We start from the raw sequence: 19,580 nt of genomic DNA on the forward strand, positions 1-19,580 counted from the left end.
TTATAAATTACAATTCATGTTTTTCCTCGCAGTTCTAAAGAAACATGCAAACAATAATAAGGCTTCTTGATACTTAAATAATTGTGAGGGTATTAATTAAACATTAATTTACTTCTTACGTTCAATTTATTTTCCATTGAAGATTTTCAACAAATTCATTGAATGAACATATTTGTATTGACACACACATTCACCATAAAGTCATAAAGTATTGTCTACCTGTTAGTTGTATAGAAATAGAATTTATAATTGTGTTCAGTCCATTCAAAAGCTTGAATGGTTTTAATTTACACCGCATGGGTAATCACTTATATAGACGGAATATGGCTACTGATTCGAGAAATTTCAAATTGCATTGAGAGAACAGTCGAGATCTTACATTTCTTAACATTAACGACGTCTAAATAGTATAACTAAAAGATGTAGTAAAATAGTTACGAATGTTTAACGAATTACTTTACATATTATTAAAATTTCTTTACATTCAATGCTAATTTGAGAGGTAGTTGAAACCGCTATTATTTCCATAGGGAATTATAGTATTTATACATTTCCCAATTACGATCCAGAAACTTTAATCGAAATACAGAATTGCGATATTTCGTAATTCCCTCGTCGGTTGACGCACCAGTTGCCTGAACGAAAATTTTCCTGTAAGAAAATCTTGCTATCCCACAGATTCTTGTGCATAACTACGAACGAAAGGTCATTAATTTATACATAGTCTTTTAGAAAGATTGCACAATACCGCTTATCACAGTATTAGTGCCATTCTACGTATTCTTCTAATTTCCGGCCAATGATCATAGCAGTCGAGGCCCATATAAAATCAATCAATCTTTTATTTTGCGGCGGCTCACACTTTTATTCCCTTTCCTCTCTCTCTCCCTCGCTCTTATTGTTAAATTCTCTCGCACTCATCGCTCAGTCGCCATTGCATTCGCTTTTCCCATTCTCACTTACAAAAGCCATAACAAAATAATTTTAATACTACCTCTGTTATTAGCAGAGAAATACTCATAGAAACTTTCATATATTAAAGTAATAAAAATAATAATCTAAAAAAAATGTATTTATTTCATAAATGTATCTGCTAAATACAACGCACATTACAAATACTGGCACACCTAACAGAGGGTTAATTAAGTTTCAAACTGGAATTAAAAATTGCATTCTCACTGCCTTTATGAGTCAAAAATATATTCCGTTCCGATGTTTGAATAATCTGGAATGTTAAGTCGTAGAATGCGTAGTACAGTGAGAGGATTAGACCTCAGTATACTAGTTTGTAGAGATACAATATTTTAATTTTTCGTTCCTTTATTTTGTCGTTTCAAATCAATTCTTTACCCGTAACAGCAATAAGACAAAAGAAGTCATTATAGTTTATCGAATATTTTTTGATTCACTGTTAGTCACATATGGTTGTGAACCCTTAACCAGCAGTAGAATTGTAGAGTCATTTGTTTACAGTTTTCCTATACATATTGAGGTATTGCTTAGTTTTATTACTCGCTACGGTCATTTTACGGAAACCCAATATTCATTTCATTTGTCCAATACGTATCAATACGTAATTTGTTTTTCCATTTCCATTCGAATTTAGTTAAACCAATAGCAAAACAGGGACTTGTTTTTCCTCGTCTATGTTCCAAAAATTGTACACCCACTCCGAGCCTTTGTAAAACGTATATCGAAGAAACACTCTCGGACAGTCATCATAGGAAAATAAACTCTAGTCGTTCAAAGTCAAATCCATTCTCTAGATACAGTCCATTTATATTCACTTATTGGGAATCGACTAATTCCACGCGTCGTTTAATCGTCACTTAATACTGCTGATACTGCGACGCACATACATGGAACATTTGTTTCGCTGAAATTGCAAATTTTGATGTAGCAGAGAGTAAAAAGGTGTTGCGAAGAAGAAGGAGAAAATGCTGTAACAGAAATCTATAAACGAACATTGGCGTAATTAAAATTATTGTTTCGGGTGAATTAGGTCCACTAGATTTATTAGTAGCGTTAATACTCCACAAGAATTCGCCATTAAATGAGTTCTGGAAATTTAGGAGTTTGAAAGTGAAGTTTGCAAATTTGGAGATTTGAAGATTTAGGGATTTGGGTATTTTGGAATTTGAAAACTTTCAAAGGAAGTTTAATCATTTAGCAAATTTAGGGGTTTGGGAGTGAAGTTTGCAAATTTGGAGATTTGAAAATTTGGAAATTTAGGGATTTGAGAATTTTGAAACTTGAAGACTTTGAAAGGAAGTTTAATCATTTAGCAATTTAGTTTTGTGGTAACTTAATAATTTAGTAATGTAGGAATGTAGTAATTTAATAGTTCAGTAATTTACTCTTCCTAAATTTGAAAATTTAGAAAAATTTAGAAACTTGAAAATTTGACATTTTGAAAACTTAAGAATTTGGAGATTGAGAACCTTGAGAATTTTAGTTTGAGAAAATTAGGAAATATCAAAACTTCTGACACGTGTTAATCCTTTTTCTGAGAGGATCAAATATTCACCCCTCTCCGCACCTAGTTACGCCAACGTCATCAAGTTCGATTAACCTCTTAGGCACTATGCGCCACTATTACTGTGGTATAACTGTGACAAGACTGATACAATTTTGTATTATACGGTATATTTTATCAACAACATTATTAATTAAAATTTCAGAAGTTATGATGCTCATATACTTCAAGACCAGTGGTTGAGTATTGGTTATTCTAAAATTACTTAAAATAGTAATCAGTTAGCTGTTAGGCACGTCGCACCACTATAGTGGCTTGGGGTACCATCTTTGTACGGCGGTCCACTATAGTGGCTTTTGAATGTCATCGTAGATTACATAGCGCCGTGGCTCACTCTACTGATTCGCTCGTTCCAATTGAATGATAATTTCATATGTTTTGATTCACACTTTTTTGCCTTCACCACGTTCTATAAGAGTATTAACAAATCCCACAAACGTACATTACATGTGAATAAAAGGTAATGCCAAGTAGTTTATGCCCTATGGCAGCGCCTCTTTGCACTAGTGCGATATTGAAAACATTTGGAAATTACAGATTTTGTGAATTTTCTAAAAAAGTAAATTATCAAGGTTAAAGTATATGTATCATGTCTTTGGGAAAAATTATAATTTAATCATCAAAAACTTCATTCCAATGTACTCGCGTAGAGAACAGCATTGTTACACATTGTAGTGCTGTTTACTAATTCGCGTCAAATTCTATCATAGAAAAGCAACGCTGCATAAAGTTCCACCATGCCTAAGAGGTTAACAAAAAAAAGTCAAGTACCGTAACAGAAGTCCCTCAAAAATGAAATTGTAAAATGGTACTGCAATACTCACGTGATATCAAGGCACTTGAAACTCCACTGAACAGAGAAACAGAAGGAGATCAAAATATTTCGATCCAAGAAAACGCGTTCCCGCGCGATCTCCCTTATTTTTCTATACACCTAAGAAGGATACACGAAAAAAAGCTGTTAGAAGTAAATGTTTCAAACGCTTCAAACAAAACTTTACACAGATCTAATTAAAAAATACGCCTGTCGTATTGCTATAACATTTTTGGATTACACACAGTATTGATTACCAATAAAAGTTTAAACAACGTGCAGAGATTAGAACTTAATATATTAAACACTTGACACGTTTGGCATTTAACGGATATAACAAGTATTTGATGCTTGGTTTTCTTTTAATTTTTATTTCATTGCAACGTTAACGTAAGTTAAGATACATTAGAACATTTAGAAAGATGTTAAATAGATTTTATTATATTGTTTTCACATCACATCTTAATATTAAATTAACGCTTCGTCGTTTTTCTTTTTTTAAGCTCTAAGGGGATTAAGTACGAAAATTCCGATATAAACAAGCTGTAATTACTAGTATAATAAGACAGTTTGTTTACAAACTTTTGAAAAGATTAAGATTACTCGTTAACTCTAAACATGTTTATTTATTTTCATTCGTGTTATAATCGTATTAATTGATTAGAATTTTAATTTGATTTTATGCTTTCGAACGGAACTTATAGCGCCATTATATTTCTCATTTATTTCGATTCTTATTTATTTACGATTACATAGAAATAGAGAACAGTTACTTTAAAAATGAGAAAATGTTTATAAATTACGCACAGATTTTATCATCGTTTTGTATACTTATACTGAACGGTTGCAAAATTACAATGTCTTCCATTTTTTTTCTAGTTTTCTCTTTTTTATAATGTTAATACTATGTCAATATCTTTACAATAAAGTACACAAATTTATCGATCAGCATATTTTTCACGTGCTACTATACACGTGTTCGTTAAGTCTTATTTATATTCTTTTTAGGTTTTTCGATGAATTGTTTTAATCGGTTTTGCACGTAAACACTATACACACGAATTACGATACAATTTACATAATTATACGTAGCTTATTTAATATTAATCATTCGTAAATTTACAATATTTAGTTCAATAGTTTTAAACATGTATTGCTAATTTATTATAACACACACGACTGTCCGAGCTATGTATTTTTATACGTCAAAAATGTTTAACGTGGCATATTAAAACTAAAAATTTTTCTTTTATTTCAAGTAACGCGTAGAGAAATCAAATTCTCGAAGTATATTCTATAATTTTCAGTTTCATTATTTAATAACAATGTATCAGTGATAGGCAAATGCAGCGATAACATGAAATACGTAAACATTTGATTTTTCAGGTTTTAGGATATTATGTTACATTTCAGAAATTTTTAAGTGTAATTATTTTTCAAATTTTTTAATTTACAATATTTCTAGGAAACTTGAATTTTAGACACTTCTATAATTAGTAATCTAGAAATTTTTAATTTTCATTTTCTTAAGATCTTTAACTTTGGAACTTAGAAATTTAATTACTCAATTTTTTAAATTTCTAGTTTTGATATTTAGAAATTTAGAAATTTGAAAATATAGAAATTTATGAAATAGGCGTCTTAAAATTTAGAAAGTTGAAAATTTAAAAATTTACAACTAAAGACGCTTTAAATTCACAAATTTCTGAGGCATTGAATTTTTATAAATTCAAATTTTTTCGTTCCGCCTTTTTTCAGAATTCAAAAATTTTAAAGTTCAAAAACTTCAAAACCGGCAAATTTAACACCGCAGAAATTTCTAGATTTCCAAATTTAGAAACAATTGGAAATTTCTAAATTTCCAAATTTAGAAACTTAGAAACCTAAAAGTATATTTACAAATATCTTAAATTTCAAGTTTTTAAATACTAATATCTAGAAATTCGTCTACTTGAAAATTTACAAATTTATTTGCAAGTTTAGAATTTTATAAATTTTATAAATATATAGAAATTTCAAATTTTCAGATATTCAAATGTACGTAAGCATGCACCGCGCCCTGAGGGTACATCCAATGTAGTTACCAATCACTGATGTATATTACCAATCACAAAACAAAAAGCAAAAGCTTGTCAAGGGTATTTGTTCAAAATGGAATATTAAGGCAATACGAAACACTCGATCTACAGAAAAAAATTTGACACAGCTCCGACGGTTTCATTTCACAATTTTACTTGTTTGCATTCCATCGATCCTCTTGGTCCTTTTAGCCTTCCACTCTGACGTATTTTTTTTCGAAGAGAAAAAACAAGGATTCGAGGGAATTTGAGATTGAAACGTTGATACAGAAAAATCAGTGTTCCAGGCATTACGACACAAATTCATTCAGACTTTACGAGACAAATATTGCGTGATCTGCGATAAAAACATCAAAGTCGCTGAGACACTTTGATTACAGTTTTCATTGTATTACATATTCTCACCCAGCGTCTACAAAAAAATACATCTGAAAATCGTGTCAACTGCGAGCGAAAGTAAAGAAAAAGACATGACGATACAACAGTACCTTCCAAAAAGGAATTCGCCAGAAAAAGAGATTTACATCGTGAATGTAAAACAATTAGTTACCTAATCAACTATAAAAAATGGAAGAAACATATCGACATCGTACCGATTCGTTTGATCGTTGCAATACGATGAAAAATTTTAATATCGATTACGTGCTTTGTTTTTAATCCATTTAGTCTTACGTTTGGAAACGTAAATCTTGTTTCGTATTTTATAGAAATACGAATAAAGTCAAAAAGTTGTCTCAGCGGGTGTTTCGGATATATAAAAATCAATAAAAATTTTGGATGATTTGTTTTCTGTTTTGTTTTTGTTAGGACTTTTTTTACTTGGAGGGTCGTGAATACGGAGCGTTGCGGTAGCGCGAGCTTGAGCCCGATGTCGTTGTCGTCTTGTACGATTTCCATGCGCGGCTCGATGATTCCTCTGCGAATTTCATGGAGTGATTCATTTATATTATTTCAGTGAATTCAATACCACGACGATATTATTAATCGGATGTTCTCCTAACTATGCTACGCGAAGCGACAGCGTTATGTTAATTCGATACGTGTCTACAGTTTGCAAAACTTGGTTATACACAGTGATATTTTATTCTAAAGAGATTTGGGACTTTGAGATTTTAGAAGTTCAAATCTTTCAAAGTTTAGTAGGTCGGAACTTTGGGACTTAGCTTTGGAATATTAAGATTTCAAAGTTTTAAATCAGAGAATTGAGACTGGAATTTTTTATTTTTGAATGTCAAATTTTGTTGGATGTGAGACATTTATAAGTTTAAAATTTTAGAGAATAATGCACGATAAACAACAGTGTCACGAAAACTGACTGTTTTTAAAAGCGAATAAAAGTTTATAAAAGCTTAAGAATCTCTGTTCAATGCTATTGTCTACTGAACTTCAAATTAGTATTCTGTTTTTTTAATACGACATAAAATTGTACTAAAATTTAAATTTTATATACCTGTTAAAAACATACATAAACATAACGTGTGCTAAATATCTTATCTCACATTTCATATGGACAATTTAACTGTAGTAATGTATTCGAGCAAAAATAAATTTTTCAAATTCTGTATTCTGCAATGTATCGTAACTACTAAAAAACTTGCTCCTTTATTCACTTAATATTTTTATACATATAAATGCTTTTATATATTATTTGTATTTCTTGTTACTTTAATTTCAATTTAACTTTGTTATTATTATTGGTATAATAGATCCAAATTGATAAAAGTTTACTTATTACTTTGAAATATCACATATTCAATGAAAATGTATATAATGATAATGTTACAATCTCAACAAATTACATTTTGCTTCATACACCAGTCAATTAATTTTACTATATGTATTATAGTACAGTATTACCTATCTAAAGTATTCACTTCAGTAAAATAAGTATCTATCAGAAAAGATTACCATTACAGCAGCTTTTTAACATATATTTTCTTTACAGTATAAATTAAATTTAATAGAATATGCAGAACTAATCTTTGCTATAATTCAAGTAGTGCAGAAGAATTTATTCTTTGTTTCATAAAAAAAAATATTTTCATGTTCACTACTTGGTTTTTTGAAAACAAAAACTTTTATCAAATATGATATACTATTCTTACAAAAATAGAATATTAGAAACTTATAATTTGAAAATCAGTAGACAATATTTACAAGAAAAGTATCACTGTGTTTAATCAAGTGTCACAGACTATAATTCAACAGTCGTAAAGAACTGAAAGGATTTAGCTCAAATCAGATCACACGTGGTTATATGAAGCCATTCCATGACTATTTTAGCTTTGATTATGGAAAATTTCTTAAAATTCAGTTCAATGTATAGAAGAATACACGTTTCAATTTTATAGGAACAATATAAAAATTATATGTTTCATTAATATCATATACATTGTTTTATATCTGTTCGATTTAATAGTAAAAATTTTGTAAAAATTTCAGAAATTACAAGAATTAATTATTACAGCTATAAGCCATTGTATTAATGTTTTTTGTTTTACTTTTTAGAATTTTGATGCGTTTAAATTTCTACTGAAGAACTTTAGGTGTTAACTAATTTTTATTATCTATTTCATGCTCCGATAATATTTTTCAAATATTTTTAGATTATCAAGTTTTTCGTTCAATCCGATTCAATTCAAGATATTTAATTGTTTTTAATACGAGCAACAGTCGGTGAAACTTCAACTATGTGTAAATTAATATATTAAGATATTTTTAACCGAAATTATGTTAATTCTGTTCCACATCACACATGCGAATGTTTATGGTAATTTATATTTAATTACGTGTTAAATTTTTATATTATGGAAACAATAATGAAAATAAACGAATAGTACTATATTACCTGGGTATTCAGACGTTTCGTAGTAGTCGTGTGAAGAGTGCGGAACAGCATCGTCATCGTACTCGTAAGTCGTGTACCTCGAGGAAGGGAACATATTATGTCTAAATGACGTATAAAAATACATATATGGCACATTAAAAAGCTAAATTACTCAAAATATGTATATTATATACCATATAGTCAGTGAAGAAAAGCACGACAAATAAGTTACATTTAACTACAATATATCACAGGACAAATATTAAAAACTTTTACATTTGTTACAAAATACAAAAGAGAACGTAACTTCGCTGAAGAACAAATCTATTTCAAATTTCATGGGGTAAAAACTCGATAATTTCCTATATTGGGGGCTCTATAGGCTACACAAGGAATTACAAAAATAATGTATGTAAGAGTTAATGTTAATCAAGAATATAAGCGAAAAATTTAAGTAAGGGGAGACATATTATTTAAAGATAATTATTCGAATTATTTACTTTTTATCTTTTCGAAGAATATATCTGATTTTCATATCCAAATTGTCCGATATTTTATTCTACGAGTGTATATTTCAAAAGAAACACGACACTATTTAAATATTAATAATATGTTTATTACACTCACCCCGATGCTGATGTATAATGTCGGTCTCCGTACCGACTACTACTGCCAGTTGACGTGTGATAATCATAATCGTGATGAGAACCAACGCGATTACTCGGAGGAGGTGTAGCAGTCTCATAACTGTGAATAAAATAATTTTCACAAATTTTAAACAATATTCTTTTTTATTTATTGCAAAATAACATTTTCTTTTAAGTATAAAATCCTTACCCATAACTTTGATCCATAGCAACTCTAGCACGATCCAAAATGGAAAATACTTTACTCTTTGCCGATACTTGACGTGAAACTGGTCCTCGACTCGAGGGTGGTGGAAGTATAGCCGCTATATTTAAGATATCAAATAATTAATCAATTTTCTCGAAATTACGATATATATTTATAATAATAAGAAGTTACTTACCTCTTGAAGATCGTGGCATCGTAGGTCTTGCAGTTGGCCTCAATATACCACCGCTTGGTACGCCCCTCATGGGTCTTCTGTCATCGGCATTTGACGGATCATCGTTCATACTCATCTCCATTTCACGCATTTGTTCCTGACGTATATTATCATTATTATCGGGAATCAAGTACTTCCGAACTTCGGCTAACGCAAACGCGATACGGGCGTAAGCTTCTGCAGGAGGTGCTAGAGCTGTTATCTCAACGTGAAGATCATCCGAAAGATGAGCGTATTTCGGATCCAAAGACATACGATATTCTTCCTCCTAGATGAACATAACCGAATAGAAAATTATCGCATTGCTATCGCGCAACAAATGTACGAAACACAATTACTAGCGTGATAAAATGGTCTTTTACATTAAGTGGTATTTGAATAAAATATTGAAGGTTTCTTCAATATAATTGTAATTTATAATTGTAATATATATATATAATTGTTGTTATATAGAAACACAAAATTAAAAAATACCTTCTGACGATCCTTCATTGATCCTCGTCCTAGCACAGCCATTTTACACATTGTTTCTTCTTGTAAACGTTTCATAGAATTACCCTTAGGACCCAATAATTTTCCAACAAAGTTAAACTGTAAATAATGTTGTGTTACATTTTTGTTTCTGTTTGTACAGAAAAAGAAAGCATTGATAAGAAAACACAATTACCTTGGGGTGTTCCCGAACAGGTACCAAGACCTTGACTGAAACACGTATTGGTTTTTCACGATAAATATCCACATATTTTGGATCCCTTATTGGCTTTCCAATAGCTTGAGTTTTCTGAATTTCTGCAAAATAATCCATTTATTTCTAATTCAAGATTGTTTTGATTTTGAATATTAAATAAAGAAAAATTATTAATATATCCTTCCCAAATGATTTATAAAATTATGTATCAATTTATTAATATTCATTTAATCCACAATTATCACTCTGCTACAGTCAGAAGTGCTAATGTCATTGTGACCCAAAGTGCCTACAGAAAGTCTTATTGTAAGTTATGTTTACTATAAACTACCTTCAGGTCCCCCATTAAGATTAAAGTGTCCTACATTTGAACTTACTATTCTTCATTCATAATGGCCTTCAAAATAGATTAATAATATTACAAAATTAATTAAACTACATTTCAGCAGAAAAATTGAGGAAAACCTCATTATTAACTATAAGTTAAAGTATATCAGTAATATTATAATAAATTTTTCCTACAAAATATGAATTTTTACTTATAATGCTTTTATTGCAAATTAAGTAAAAATATAAAATTTATATACAAAATTATTCAGATACATTAATGAATAAATAATTACCAATTTACATAAAAGATACCTGCATAATAAATAAACCATTATAAAAATAAATATAAAAATAAAACTATACTATGAAAGTAAAAACCTATCTGTTGTATTTAGTATTTAATATTGTATCAATAAATAATTTTTCAATAAACAATACATACATTTTAATACTTCATAACGATAATAATATTTTATGTTGATAATCAATTAATCACTTCAATTTGAATTCATTAACTAATAAAAAAATATAAATGATAAGGCTAACCTTAAGCATCAATTATTAAATTCAATTAATATATTTATAAAACTGTATGAACTGTATATTTATAAAACTATACTGCAAAGAAACATTACAACAATCAAAGATTAACAAATTTATAATAAAATAGAAAATACCAATATGAACAGTGATAACAATGGATCTGAAATAAAAAAAAGAATGTGAATATTAATACAATTATAACAATAAAAGGTACCTTGATCGAGTAGCCTAGTTGCATTAGGCCATTTCTGCGAATCCAAGTCAACTTTTTCTTGCAATAGCTCCCGAACATATTCCCCGGCTTTGTCAACTTGATGTTCCTTTTCATCACGTTCCTTCTCTGATGATGCTCTTACCTTCCCGTCGGCATTTTCATCTCTTTGATACTTATACTCACCATTACTCTGTCTATCACTCATGATTAATCCGTGTTATCAAATACTTTCACAGTAATAAACAGAAAAAAAAGAATGATTTCGTTAGTCCAGTAAGAAAACGAAGCAAATCATCAAACGACCAGACACCAGTTTACAGCAAAGTTACAATGGCTGAACGCTAAGCTTTTTCATCCTTAGCAAACCTTAAGGTGTATATTCATGTATTGACTCGTACATTTCTTTTGGATTATTAAAATGTTCTGTTTTACATATATATTCTGCATAAATTCAATATTTTAATTTTATGAAATTGTTTTTACTTAAATTTGTGTAACACTTATGTTTATTGCATTGTACATTTACAATTATGAAATGTGTACATAAGCGTATAATATTTTATTAATGACTCAGTGATATATTTAATTTATTCTTCAAAATAAATGCCTATGATTTTTGTAAATTTTTAAATAAAAAATTTCAAGTATAGGGAGTGTGAACTTAGTTTAATATTTATATTGTATACAAATGGTGAGAATATCGAAGATATTTCTAGTGACTACACTACTCAATGGTTTTATGATGATTACCATAACCAAATTATTCAACATAACCTCGAAATATGATAATGTGCGCTTAAACTTTGATTTCGGTTGCTAATTATGTTCAAAAATCATAAAAAGTGTAAACGAATATTGTAAAAATGAGTCACATAGTCGTAATACGCAGCTATAAACCGGGTGATGAAATCAACTGTAAGGAATTAATAAAATCCGGTATTATGTCATCTTTAAGTTCAACATTTTTTGGAATTGTATTAAAAGAACTGACGTTTCAATTGATGATACTGTTTGCCGCTATAATGTTCATTTTTTTCGGATTACCTCTTACAGTTTGTTTTTTAGTTATACCCCTTGTTATTTTTCTTGTCTACATTGGAACTTACATAGGTTTCACCGCGAAATCTATGGAAGTTAATGAAGAAGTTTCTAACATACCAAGGTACAGTTTTTTTCTCTTTATGTTTCTTAAGTAACATAAATTTTAAATGGATTGATATTATAACTTGTGTGGATTTATTTTTATTTAACCTTACAATAGTATAACTTTAGCATATTTATTAACAATGCACAGTGGTAACGAACTATTCTGCAAATCTTTCAGTCTTTTCTTCGCTTCTAATTGTAATGGGAATTTATTGAACACTACCTTGTTATTCAGACAACAAAAAAGAGACTGGTGTATAATATCTTTAATTTAAAATACTTTTGAAGTATTGGAACAATGAGTTATAATACTAATACTATTGTAGGGTTACTTTAAAAATTATTTAAAATTATTAGTTGTTTTGTTATTGTTTAATGTTCTATAATTCATTTTGTATTTTTTGTACTTAAAAGTAAATGTTATATTACTTTAAGAATTTTATATACTACATAAAAAATCAAATAAAGTAAAATAGTTTGGAAGAAGAGAATTGCATTGTATAAATTGCCTCATCTATTACAACAGGATGTACATGTCCAATGCATTTTCATGCTTTTGGGTTGCGGAAGCATTTGAACCTTACATAATGACACATCATCCAAAGAATATACATTACACCATTATGACAGAACAACAGTTTCGCGATTCAAATATTGATATTTCATCTCAAGTAAAAAGGATTGTAGGGACCATTGCTTTATGTAAAAGTCATAGATTAGACAAAGGTGCATGGATTAAAAGGCTATATGTACATGAACGATACAGAAGAAAAGGAATTGCTTCGTGCCTGATTAATGTTGCTGTGCAATTTGCTATTGATCAAGGTTATAGCTGTGCTAATCTTGTTGCTTCCGAATATACAGAAGGTGGAAGAGAGTTATGTCTTAAGAAAGGTTTTGAATTGCGACAAATGTATCATAGACCCATAGTGGGTCCACTTGTAACTATATTAATGTATGAACTGACATATCAAATTAAACCGGGTGAAGATGATTATGTACCTACTGCATACAATAGATCAATGCTTAATCAATAAGGACGAGATTTGATGTTTGTTAAAATGGTTGAAGTAAAATTTTGAAACATTTATAAAAACAAATATACATTTCCAGAGAAAAGTCTCTAAAAGTTGCATTTACAATTAATTATATAGAACTATTTATATTTTATAATATTAAGTATTTGGTAATAAACATTTATTATATAATTCAACATTTAATATGACAAAACATGTATGAATCATCGTATGTATAGAAATATGTACAAAAATATATTTTCTTACTTTCTTACATTTTCCCAATATGTCTGAAACTCTTTACCTTCCCAATGTTTCTCTGTTACTTTACTTATGTATCTGAAAGAATAGAATAATTATTTTGTTTACAGATATATTTGTAACATGTAACAAAGTTGTATTAATTATTCATACATTTTATGAATAAGTGTTATGTGGTTATTTGGTGTGAGTTCAATTAATTTTGTTAATAATACCAAAATTAATGTTTTGTTACACAAGAACTTTTACTTTGATTGTTGATAACTCACCAACTTAAGGATGAAGTATAATATGAAAGCCTGAAGACTTATGTATCACAAAAATGTACTGATAAAATATAATTCTACATTACACACATAAAATAGCTCTGATAGCTGGAACTATGGGCACATAGAAGAGAGTATTTATTTTTTAAAACATGTGACTTTAGGTGTTATAACAGAATACTGTATAAAAGAACTTTAATAAATAATATGAGAGGGCTGGGATGATGCAAGATAAGGCAAGCATTCTTTTCAGTTATTTCTACATGAGTATGTAGATTATTAATACAGCTTTAATTTTTATTTGTATCTCACTGAACATAATTTCTTAAATAACATTGCCTTATTCCTGCAATGAATCTTTGTACCCTCAAGACCTTATCAATATTTAATATACCATGCAAAGTTGTGTTCCAAATAAGTACTATATCTTTACATGTATCATAAAAATAATATGATACATTTATAATTGTGTAAAAATAATAATATGTTAGTAGATTAATACTCACTTTTCTTGAATTTCTTGTAATAGATTTTTCTCCCTTTCTGTAATGCCATTTCTTACTAAATCCAGGCTCATGTTCAGGTCACTTAAAGTTTGCATTCCACTCAGGAAAGTGGCTATATCCTCACATTGCATAGAGTACCATAATGCTAATCTTGCTAATTCAATATCATTGTCCTGGAAATATTTTTTAATTTGATATAATTAAAACATTTTATGCAATAATATTGTAGGCATATATTATTTATATGCATTTCTTACTCTGCAATAACTTGCAGCCTCTGTGCATAATTTTTTTGTATTATCTGAACCAGGATGCCAAGCTTGTGGTCCTTTATTAGTTAGTAATCCCATACATACTGCTGCAGCATTAATTATACCAATATTGTGCTCCTAAATTGGACAGAAAATATATTGAAGTATAGATAAAATATTTCTATATAAAAATAAAAATAATTATATTAAGATATAATTATTTTGAATTTTTTAATTGTAGGGCATTGAAATTTATATACTTGGAGAGTCTCAAAGTTTGAAATTTAACAGTTTTAGAATATCAGACTTTTAAAATCTTGCGACTTCAGAACCGTGAAACGGAAAATAATGCAATATAAGCAAGTGGCTCACAAAAGGTTATAATGTTTAGAAGTGAGTTTCGGCTCATAAAAGTGTTGGCTGTTCTATTTTATATCATGTATAAATTTTTGTCTGTTGTGTTTTTTTATTAATAAGTAATTTGATGCTTGTAATAAAATCGTACCTTAAAAAATGGAATATAATCACACAAAGTATTATCTAGTAACGTGTACCTTGCATAGCTCATGACAACGGCTATGTTAATATTACTTTTTTCGATACACTTTTTCAAAACCGATACCGGATATCCGGTAATACCTATATATTTCGCTTTACCATCCGCAATCTTAATCGATAATTCTGGTAAAGTTTGCGTAATTACTACGTCTAAACTTTGTGCAAATTCGATGTCGTGAACCTGTAAAACGAATACAGCAATTAACAAAGTTGTATAAGAAGTTGAAAAATGTCTCTTTACCTGAATGACATCTACGTAATCTAAGCCGAGTCGTTTCAAACTGTCGTTAAAACTGTTCCTAGTCTTTTCTTTCGAAAAGTCGAACATATTTTCGTAATTTAATTCATATCGTCCAACTTTTGTCGCAATATAATATGCTTTACGGGGAATGCCTTTGAGAGCCTAGAATTAATATAATTTAAACGTTGAAACATATTTGGTAAAGTATTTTTAACGTATAAATGCAGGATAATTATTTGAAAGAAAATATTCAAGTACTTTTCCAATTATGGTTTCTGAGCGACCTTGGCCGTACCATGGTGCAGTATCAATGTAATTAATTCCCTGTTTTATTCCTTGACGTATCACTTCAATAGCCTCGTCTTCGTTGAACGAACTAGCCACACAATAAAATACATAAAAATGATAAGAAAAAGCTTTGAAAAATTATTTTATATAGAAATTATGTTTAATTATAACTATAATATATACAAATATTTTGTAAGATTGATCATTGATATAAAAAATAAAAGTAATACTTGAAAAAAATACTGATAAAAAATATACAAATTTATCAATATTATTCGTTGTTATCAAAGGATTATTGATAAGAAATTTCAATTAATAAACATATTTTTGTTACGGACATTTGAAGTTCAAGGCCGGAAATGACGTAAGAATAACTTTCAGATATAAAGAGAATATATCTGAAAGTAACTGGCAATTATTTTATTTGAAGACTTTCGAATAAAATTCAATTATTTCATAAGTAAGGAATAACATTTAACTAAAATAAAAGTTGTTTCGAATCAAGTATTATTTTTTAATTTTGTGATAATTTCGTTTCGTTGAACATTTTTATTTAAAAATCTTTAGTTAAAAATTTTAAACAGGTTTTTGAACAAAATCTAAGATTGAAATTTTCTAAAATAATGAATAGTTTTTAGTTTAAATAAAAATATACGAATTAAATGATATTTATTACTTCTCTAATAATTTCGTTTTATTCGAAACGAATTTTGAAAATTTCCTATTATTTTTGTTATTTGAATTTTTCAAAAAAAAAAAAAAAAAAAAAAAAAGTATAGTATTTTTAAATATTTTTGTTTCATTTTAAATTTATATTTCAAGGTTATTCGAATAATGCCCAACCGTATTTTATACCAGTATTTTGTGCATTTTATTTTTTAGAATTATTTTTAACTAACTTGTAATGACAGCCAAATGGTCCACCGCCAAGTGATAATTTGCTAACTAATAATCCAGTTTTGCCGAGTGGCCTATATTCCATTGCCTTTACAGCTTCCAAATCGTGGAAACCTTCGACATATGTCGGCGGTAACATTTTTCTAATTACACATTAACAAAAATCAATTATGAAAAAATTACTAAAGTGAAATCTCTTCGTTTGACTTATTTACATAAAAAACGTTAGTTTTGGAATTAAATGATTAACTACCCTAAATTTTAAAAGATTAAATATAAATTATTTGTGTCTATTGCGAAATATGTTTAATATATTAAAAACCAGAAAATATGTTATTAATTAACGAAATAATACAATATGATTTCTGATAAACATAAATGCAATGAAAGCCACATTTTAAAATAAACGTGAGATACTGGAACTATCACAACAAAAAAACAAACTGGTCGTGCATCACCAACGGTACTATATTCAAGAACATTATCGTTTTATTTTTAGTGCTTTTATTGTGAAGTAAGTACATGTATATGTACAGATATTTGTTCTTGATGAACTAGTCTAAATGTAAATAAATTGTTTTCCTAAAGTTCGTAGCTCCTTATCTATAATTTACTTATTTTTAGTTTTATCTTATATTCACTTTCTCCTCATCTGCACATACGTCTTGTAAAAGAAGAAAAAATTCTGTTAAGAATTTTTTATCATCTCAAAGTATTACAAAATTTTCTAAACAGCTTTAACAATAAATTTAAATTATAATTGCATTCATATTGTAATTATTAATGCTTCACATTGAATGTAAACAAATAGTGCACATGAATGATTATATAATGTAAATAAACTATACGCACGTAAAATATATCGTGTTCTTATATTTTTAATTTTCAAGGGCTCTCGAAGTTAAACAGAAGTAAAACTGTATATCTATGCGTGAGAATCAAAAGCAATTAACATTTCAAAACAACATTATCATTAAGCTAAAGAATTCCGGGTAGACTGTCACCGCAAACAACTCGGATTAACATGATAGTATCAAGAATTATACTTTAATATTCTTTGTCACCATATATTAAATTCAGTTAACAGTAAATAAATATTACTTTTTTATCGTATTTGTAATTAAGCTATAACTTCTACTCATGTTTTAAGCTTAATGCACCTGTTAAATAACTCGAACACAAAGCTACGAACTGACACTACGTCGACAGGAAGTAGACACAGTACTGATCGCACGGATCAAATACTCCAACTTATAAGTAAAAATTTTGTTACACGTATGCCATCTTCACGAAGTATAGCGATTCTAATATTAGCTCTACTTTATTGATCCAAACGTAAGAGACTTTTAAGAAAATTGCTTTACCGATAATCGATAAATTAAATTTGCTGGAACTGCAACTCCGACGGAGTTCAATCCAACATGGCTGCCATCTCGGTTCGCGCAACAAACACTATGCAACTGATAATCTTTATGATCACACCATTTATCATCATCGTTATGAATATAATAATTAAGCTATTGTTTGTGATATTTAATTTAATTTAATTTGCGAAAATCATTTAAAGTTTGACATTCTAACTTGTGGTGTTGGCAGGAATACAAAAGTAGCAACGAAATAATACGTACCTCTGCGAACGGGAAAGTAACGAAGGAAATTCGGCGATTTTTATGCGGATACTAAATAATAAAATTAGTACGCAGTTAACAGTGCGCCGTGCACCGGCGGTTAAAGCTAATTTAATGATTTTCGTTATTGGCTCGAACACCGTAAAGCTATCGAGGCCCATCTGTTGCCCGCGTAGATTTTAATATCGCTCCACTCATTTACGCACCCTGATTCAAACCGAATCGTGCTGTTCCGTCTGGGCGCATTTTAACGTTTTCAATTCTCCGATCATTTGTTTACAACCTTTTTGCTATCGACTTATCTCACCTCGTGGTCTTCGTTACTTCTTCAAATCTGTTTTTAATTATTTAACAAGAAGAGATAGGTGATATTGTGTACCATTTTCTAGATTATGGCAAGTAGGTCTACCTACAGCAAATGATGACATTAATTTACAAATTTATTTAATTTAATTTGCAAATAATTTACAAATTATTATATACTGATTTTTTATTTGTCGATTGTGAGATTTATGAAGTTTCAAATGTAGAATTTTGATATTTGAAAATTTGGAGATTTGGGGATTTGAAACTTTGGAAATTTAAGGTTCGGAAAGTTGGAAATTTAGAAATAAAAATTGGAAATATTGCTATTTAGAGATTTGAAAATTTAGGTATTTGAATGTTAAAAAATTGAGATATTTGATAATTTGAAAATGATTTATTATTTATTACAATACATTATACTAGTTTTTTAATTTATAAACAGTGTTGTAAAATAGTTAATCTCACAAAATCAAATATCTGCAAAGAGGAAACAACTATAAGTTTATAAGGAAATACAGGCTTTAACAAAAATAAGAAAGTGGTACTCTAAAAAGTTATAACTTAATTTTCAATAACAAAATCACTAAAATAAACAAAATAACCATAATCAAAAATTTTACTTTAACACACTTGTTTTAACATTTTTCTGATAATTCTACTCCATTTTTAAAGTGCAATACTGGAAACTCCACAAAATATCTCAAGTAGTACCAACCTCATATTTTATCATAAACGATATGAATAAAATGTGGTCAATATATTGAAATTTAACATAACTGAATAGACTCCATTAGGAACATTAAAAAGAAGAAACAAACTGATAGCATAATGAACACACAAAAATAAAATATGCTATGTATATTATTGTATATCATAAATTTAATAAAAAATTTTTGCACATATCTTACGAATAATAATATATCTTAATAGTGTTACGGACTCTATTAAGATCAACAGATTACTGTACACGTAAGTAAAGTTATTCAGAATATTGCTTGTAAAATATATTTCAATAACATTGAAATCAATATATATTCGACATAAATTCTTTTTACAATTACCGAATTCTCCAGTTTGAAACGGTGTACGGATTTTGACGTTTACGGTAACACCGCAA

General features: G+C 28.7%; 3 protein-coding genes across 11 annotated transcripts; 1 reads left to right on the forward strand and 2 right to left on the reverse strand.

The window, feature by feature from the left end:
- Positions 1-1,767: 1,767 nt before the first annotated feature.
- LOC100878437 (KH domain-containing, RNA-binding, signal transduction-associated protein 3) lies at positions 1,768-11,473 on the reverse strand. Of its 4 annotated transcripts, none has more exons than XM_012279638.2 (9): positions 11,100-11,473; positions 9,992-10,113; positions 9,799-9,915; positions 9,286-9,592; positions 9,093-9,207; positions 8,883-9,002; positions 8,277-8,377; positions 3,361-3,470; positions 1,768-1,876 (listed from the first exon to the last, which is right to left on the reverse strand). In XM_012279638.2, exons 1-8 carry the CDS (start codon positions 11,302-11,304, stop codon positions 3,463-3,465), a joined length of 1,095 nt encoding a protein of 364 aa, XP_012135028.1. In that variant the 5' UTR covers positions 11,305-11,473; the 3' UTR covers positions 1,768-1,876; positions 3,361-3,462. The 4 variants fall into 4 exon arrangements, with proteins under 4 accessions (XP_012135028.1, XP_076394603.1, XP_003700857.1 ...); XM_076538488.1 differs by having other exon boundaries at positions 8,277-8,353; positions 11,100-11,472; XM_003700809.3 differs by lacking the exons at positions 1,768-1,876; positions 3,361-3,470 and adding an exon at positions 3,770-6,344 and having other exon boundaries at positions 11,100-11,471.
- Positions 11,474-11,719: 246 nt separating this feature from the next.
- On the forward strand, positions 11,720-14,688 carry LOC100879406 (N-acetyltransferase family 8 member 3). The gene is made up of 2 exons (XM_003700818.3): positions 11,720-12,261; positions 12,772-14,688. The coding sequence occupies exons 1-2, from the start codon at positions 11,963-11,965 to the stop codon at positions 13,280-13,282; spliced, it is 810 nt and encodes a 269-aa protein (XP_003700866.1). The 5' UTR covers positions 11,720-11,962; the 3' UTR covers positions 13,283-14,688.
- Positions 13,426-17,792, reverse strand: LOC100880182 (uncharacterized). 6 transcript variants are annotated; one of them, XR_001095048.2, is made up of 9 exons: positions 17,631-17,765; positions 16,532-16,672; positions 15,603-15,720; positions 15,345-15,506; positions 15,051-15,284; positions 14,552-14,683; positions 14,295-14,467; positions 13,792-13,902; positions 13,426-13,600 (listed from the first exon to the last, which is right to left on the reverse strand). XR_001095048.2 is itself a non-coding variant. In XM_012279639.2 (8 exons), the coding sequence occupies exons 2-8, from the start codon at positions 16,666-16,668 to the stop codon at positions 13,525-13,527; spliced, it is 1,032 nt and encodes a 343-aa protein (XP_012135029.1). In that variant the 5' UTR covers positions 16,669-16,672; positions 17,690-17,792; the 3' UTR covers positions 13,426-13,524. The 6 variants fall into 6 exon arrangements, 5 of the variants coding, with proteins under 5 accessions (XP_012135029.1, XP_003700873.2, XP_012135030.1 ...); XM_012279639.2 differs by lacking the exon at positions 13,792-13,902 and having other exon boundaries at positions 17,690-17,792; XM_003700825.3 differs by lacking the exon at positions 13,792-13,902.
- Positions 17,793-19,580: the final 1,788 nt, after the last annotated feature.

The sequence above is a fragment of the Megachile rotundata genome, chromosome 12, assembly GCF_050947335.1.
Source record: "Megachile rotundata isolate GNS110a chromosome 12, iyMegRotu1, whole genome shotgun sequence".
Classification (NCBI taxonomy): domain Eukaryota; kingdom Metazoa; phylum Arthropoda; class Insecta; order Hymenoptera; family Megachilidae; genus Megachile; species Megachile rotundata.

Coding starts and splice junctions, on each gene's coding strand:
- LOC100878437 (XM_003700809.3), bottom strand. CDS start 11,304: ATGAGTGATAGACAGAGTAATGGTGAGTATAAGTATCAAAGAGATGAA. Junction 10,114..11,099: donor AACTAGGCTACTCGATCAAG/GTACCTTTTATT, acceptor ATTATTTTGCAG/AAATTCAGAAAACTCAAGCT. Junction 9,208..9,285: donor GATGCCACGATCTTCAAGAG/GTAAGTAACTTC, acceptor TCTTAAATATAG/CGGCTATACTTCCACCACCC.
- LOC100879406 (XM_003700818.3), top strand. CDS start 11,963: ATGAGTCACATAGTCGTAATACGCAGCTATAAACCGGGTGATGAAATC. Junction 12,262..12,771: donor GAAGTTTCTAACATACCAAG/GTACAGTTTTTT, acceptor CTATTACAACAG/GATGTACATGTCCAATGCAT.
- LOC100880182 (XM_003700825.3), bottom strand. CDS start 17,671: ATGAGTAGAAGTTATAGCTTAATTACAAATACGATAAAAAA. Junction 16,673..17,630: donor ATTACAAATACGATAAAAAA/GTAATATTTATT, acceptor ATGTGTAATTAG/AAAAATGTTACCGCCGACAT. Junction 14,684..15,050: donor ATTATATTCCATTTTTTAAG/GTACGATTTTAT, acceptor TGTCCAATTTAG/GAGCACAATATTGGTATAAT.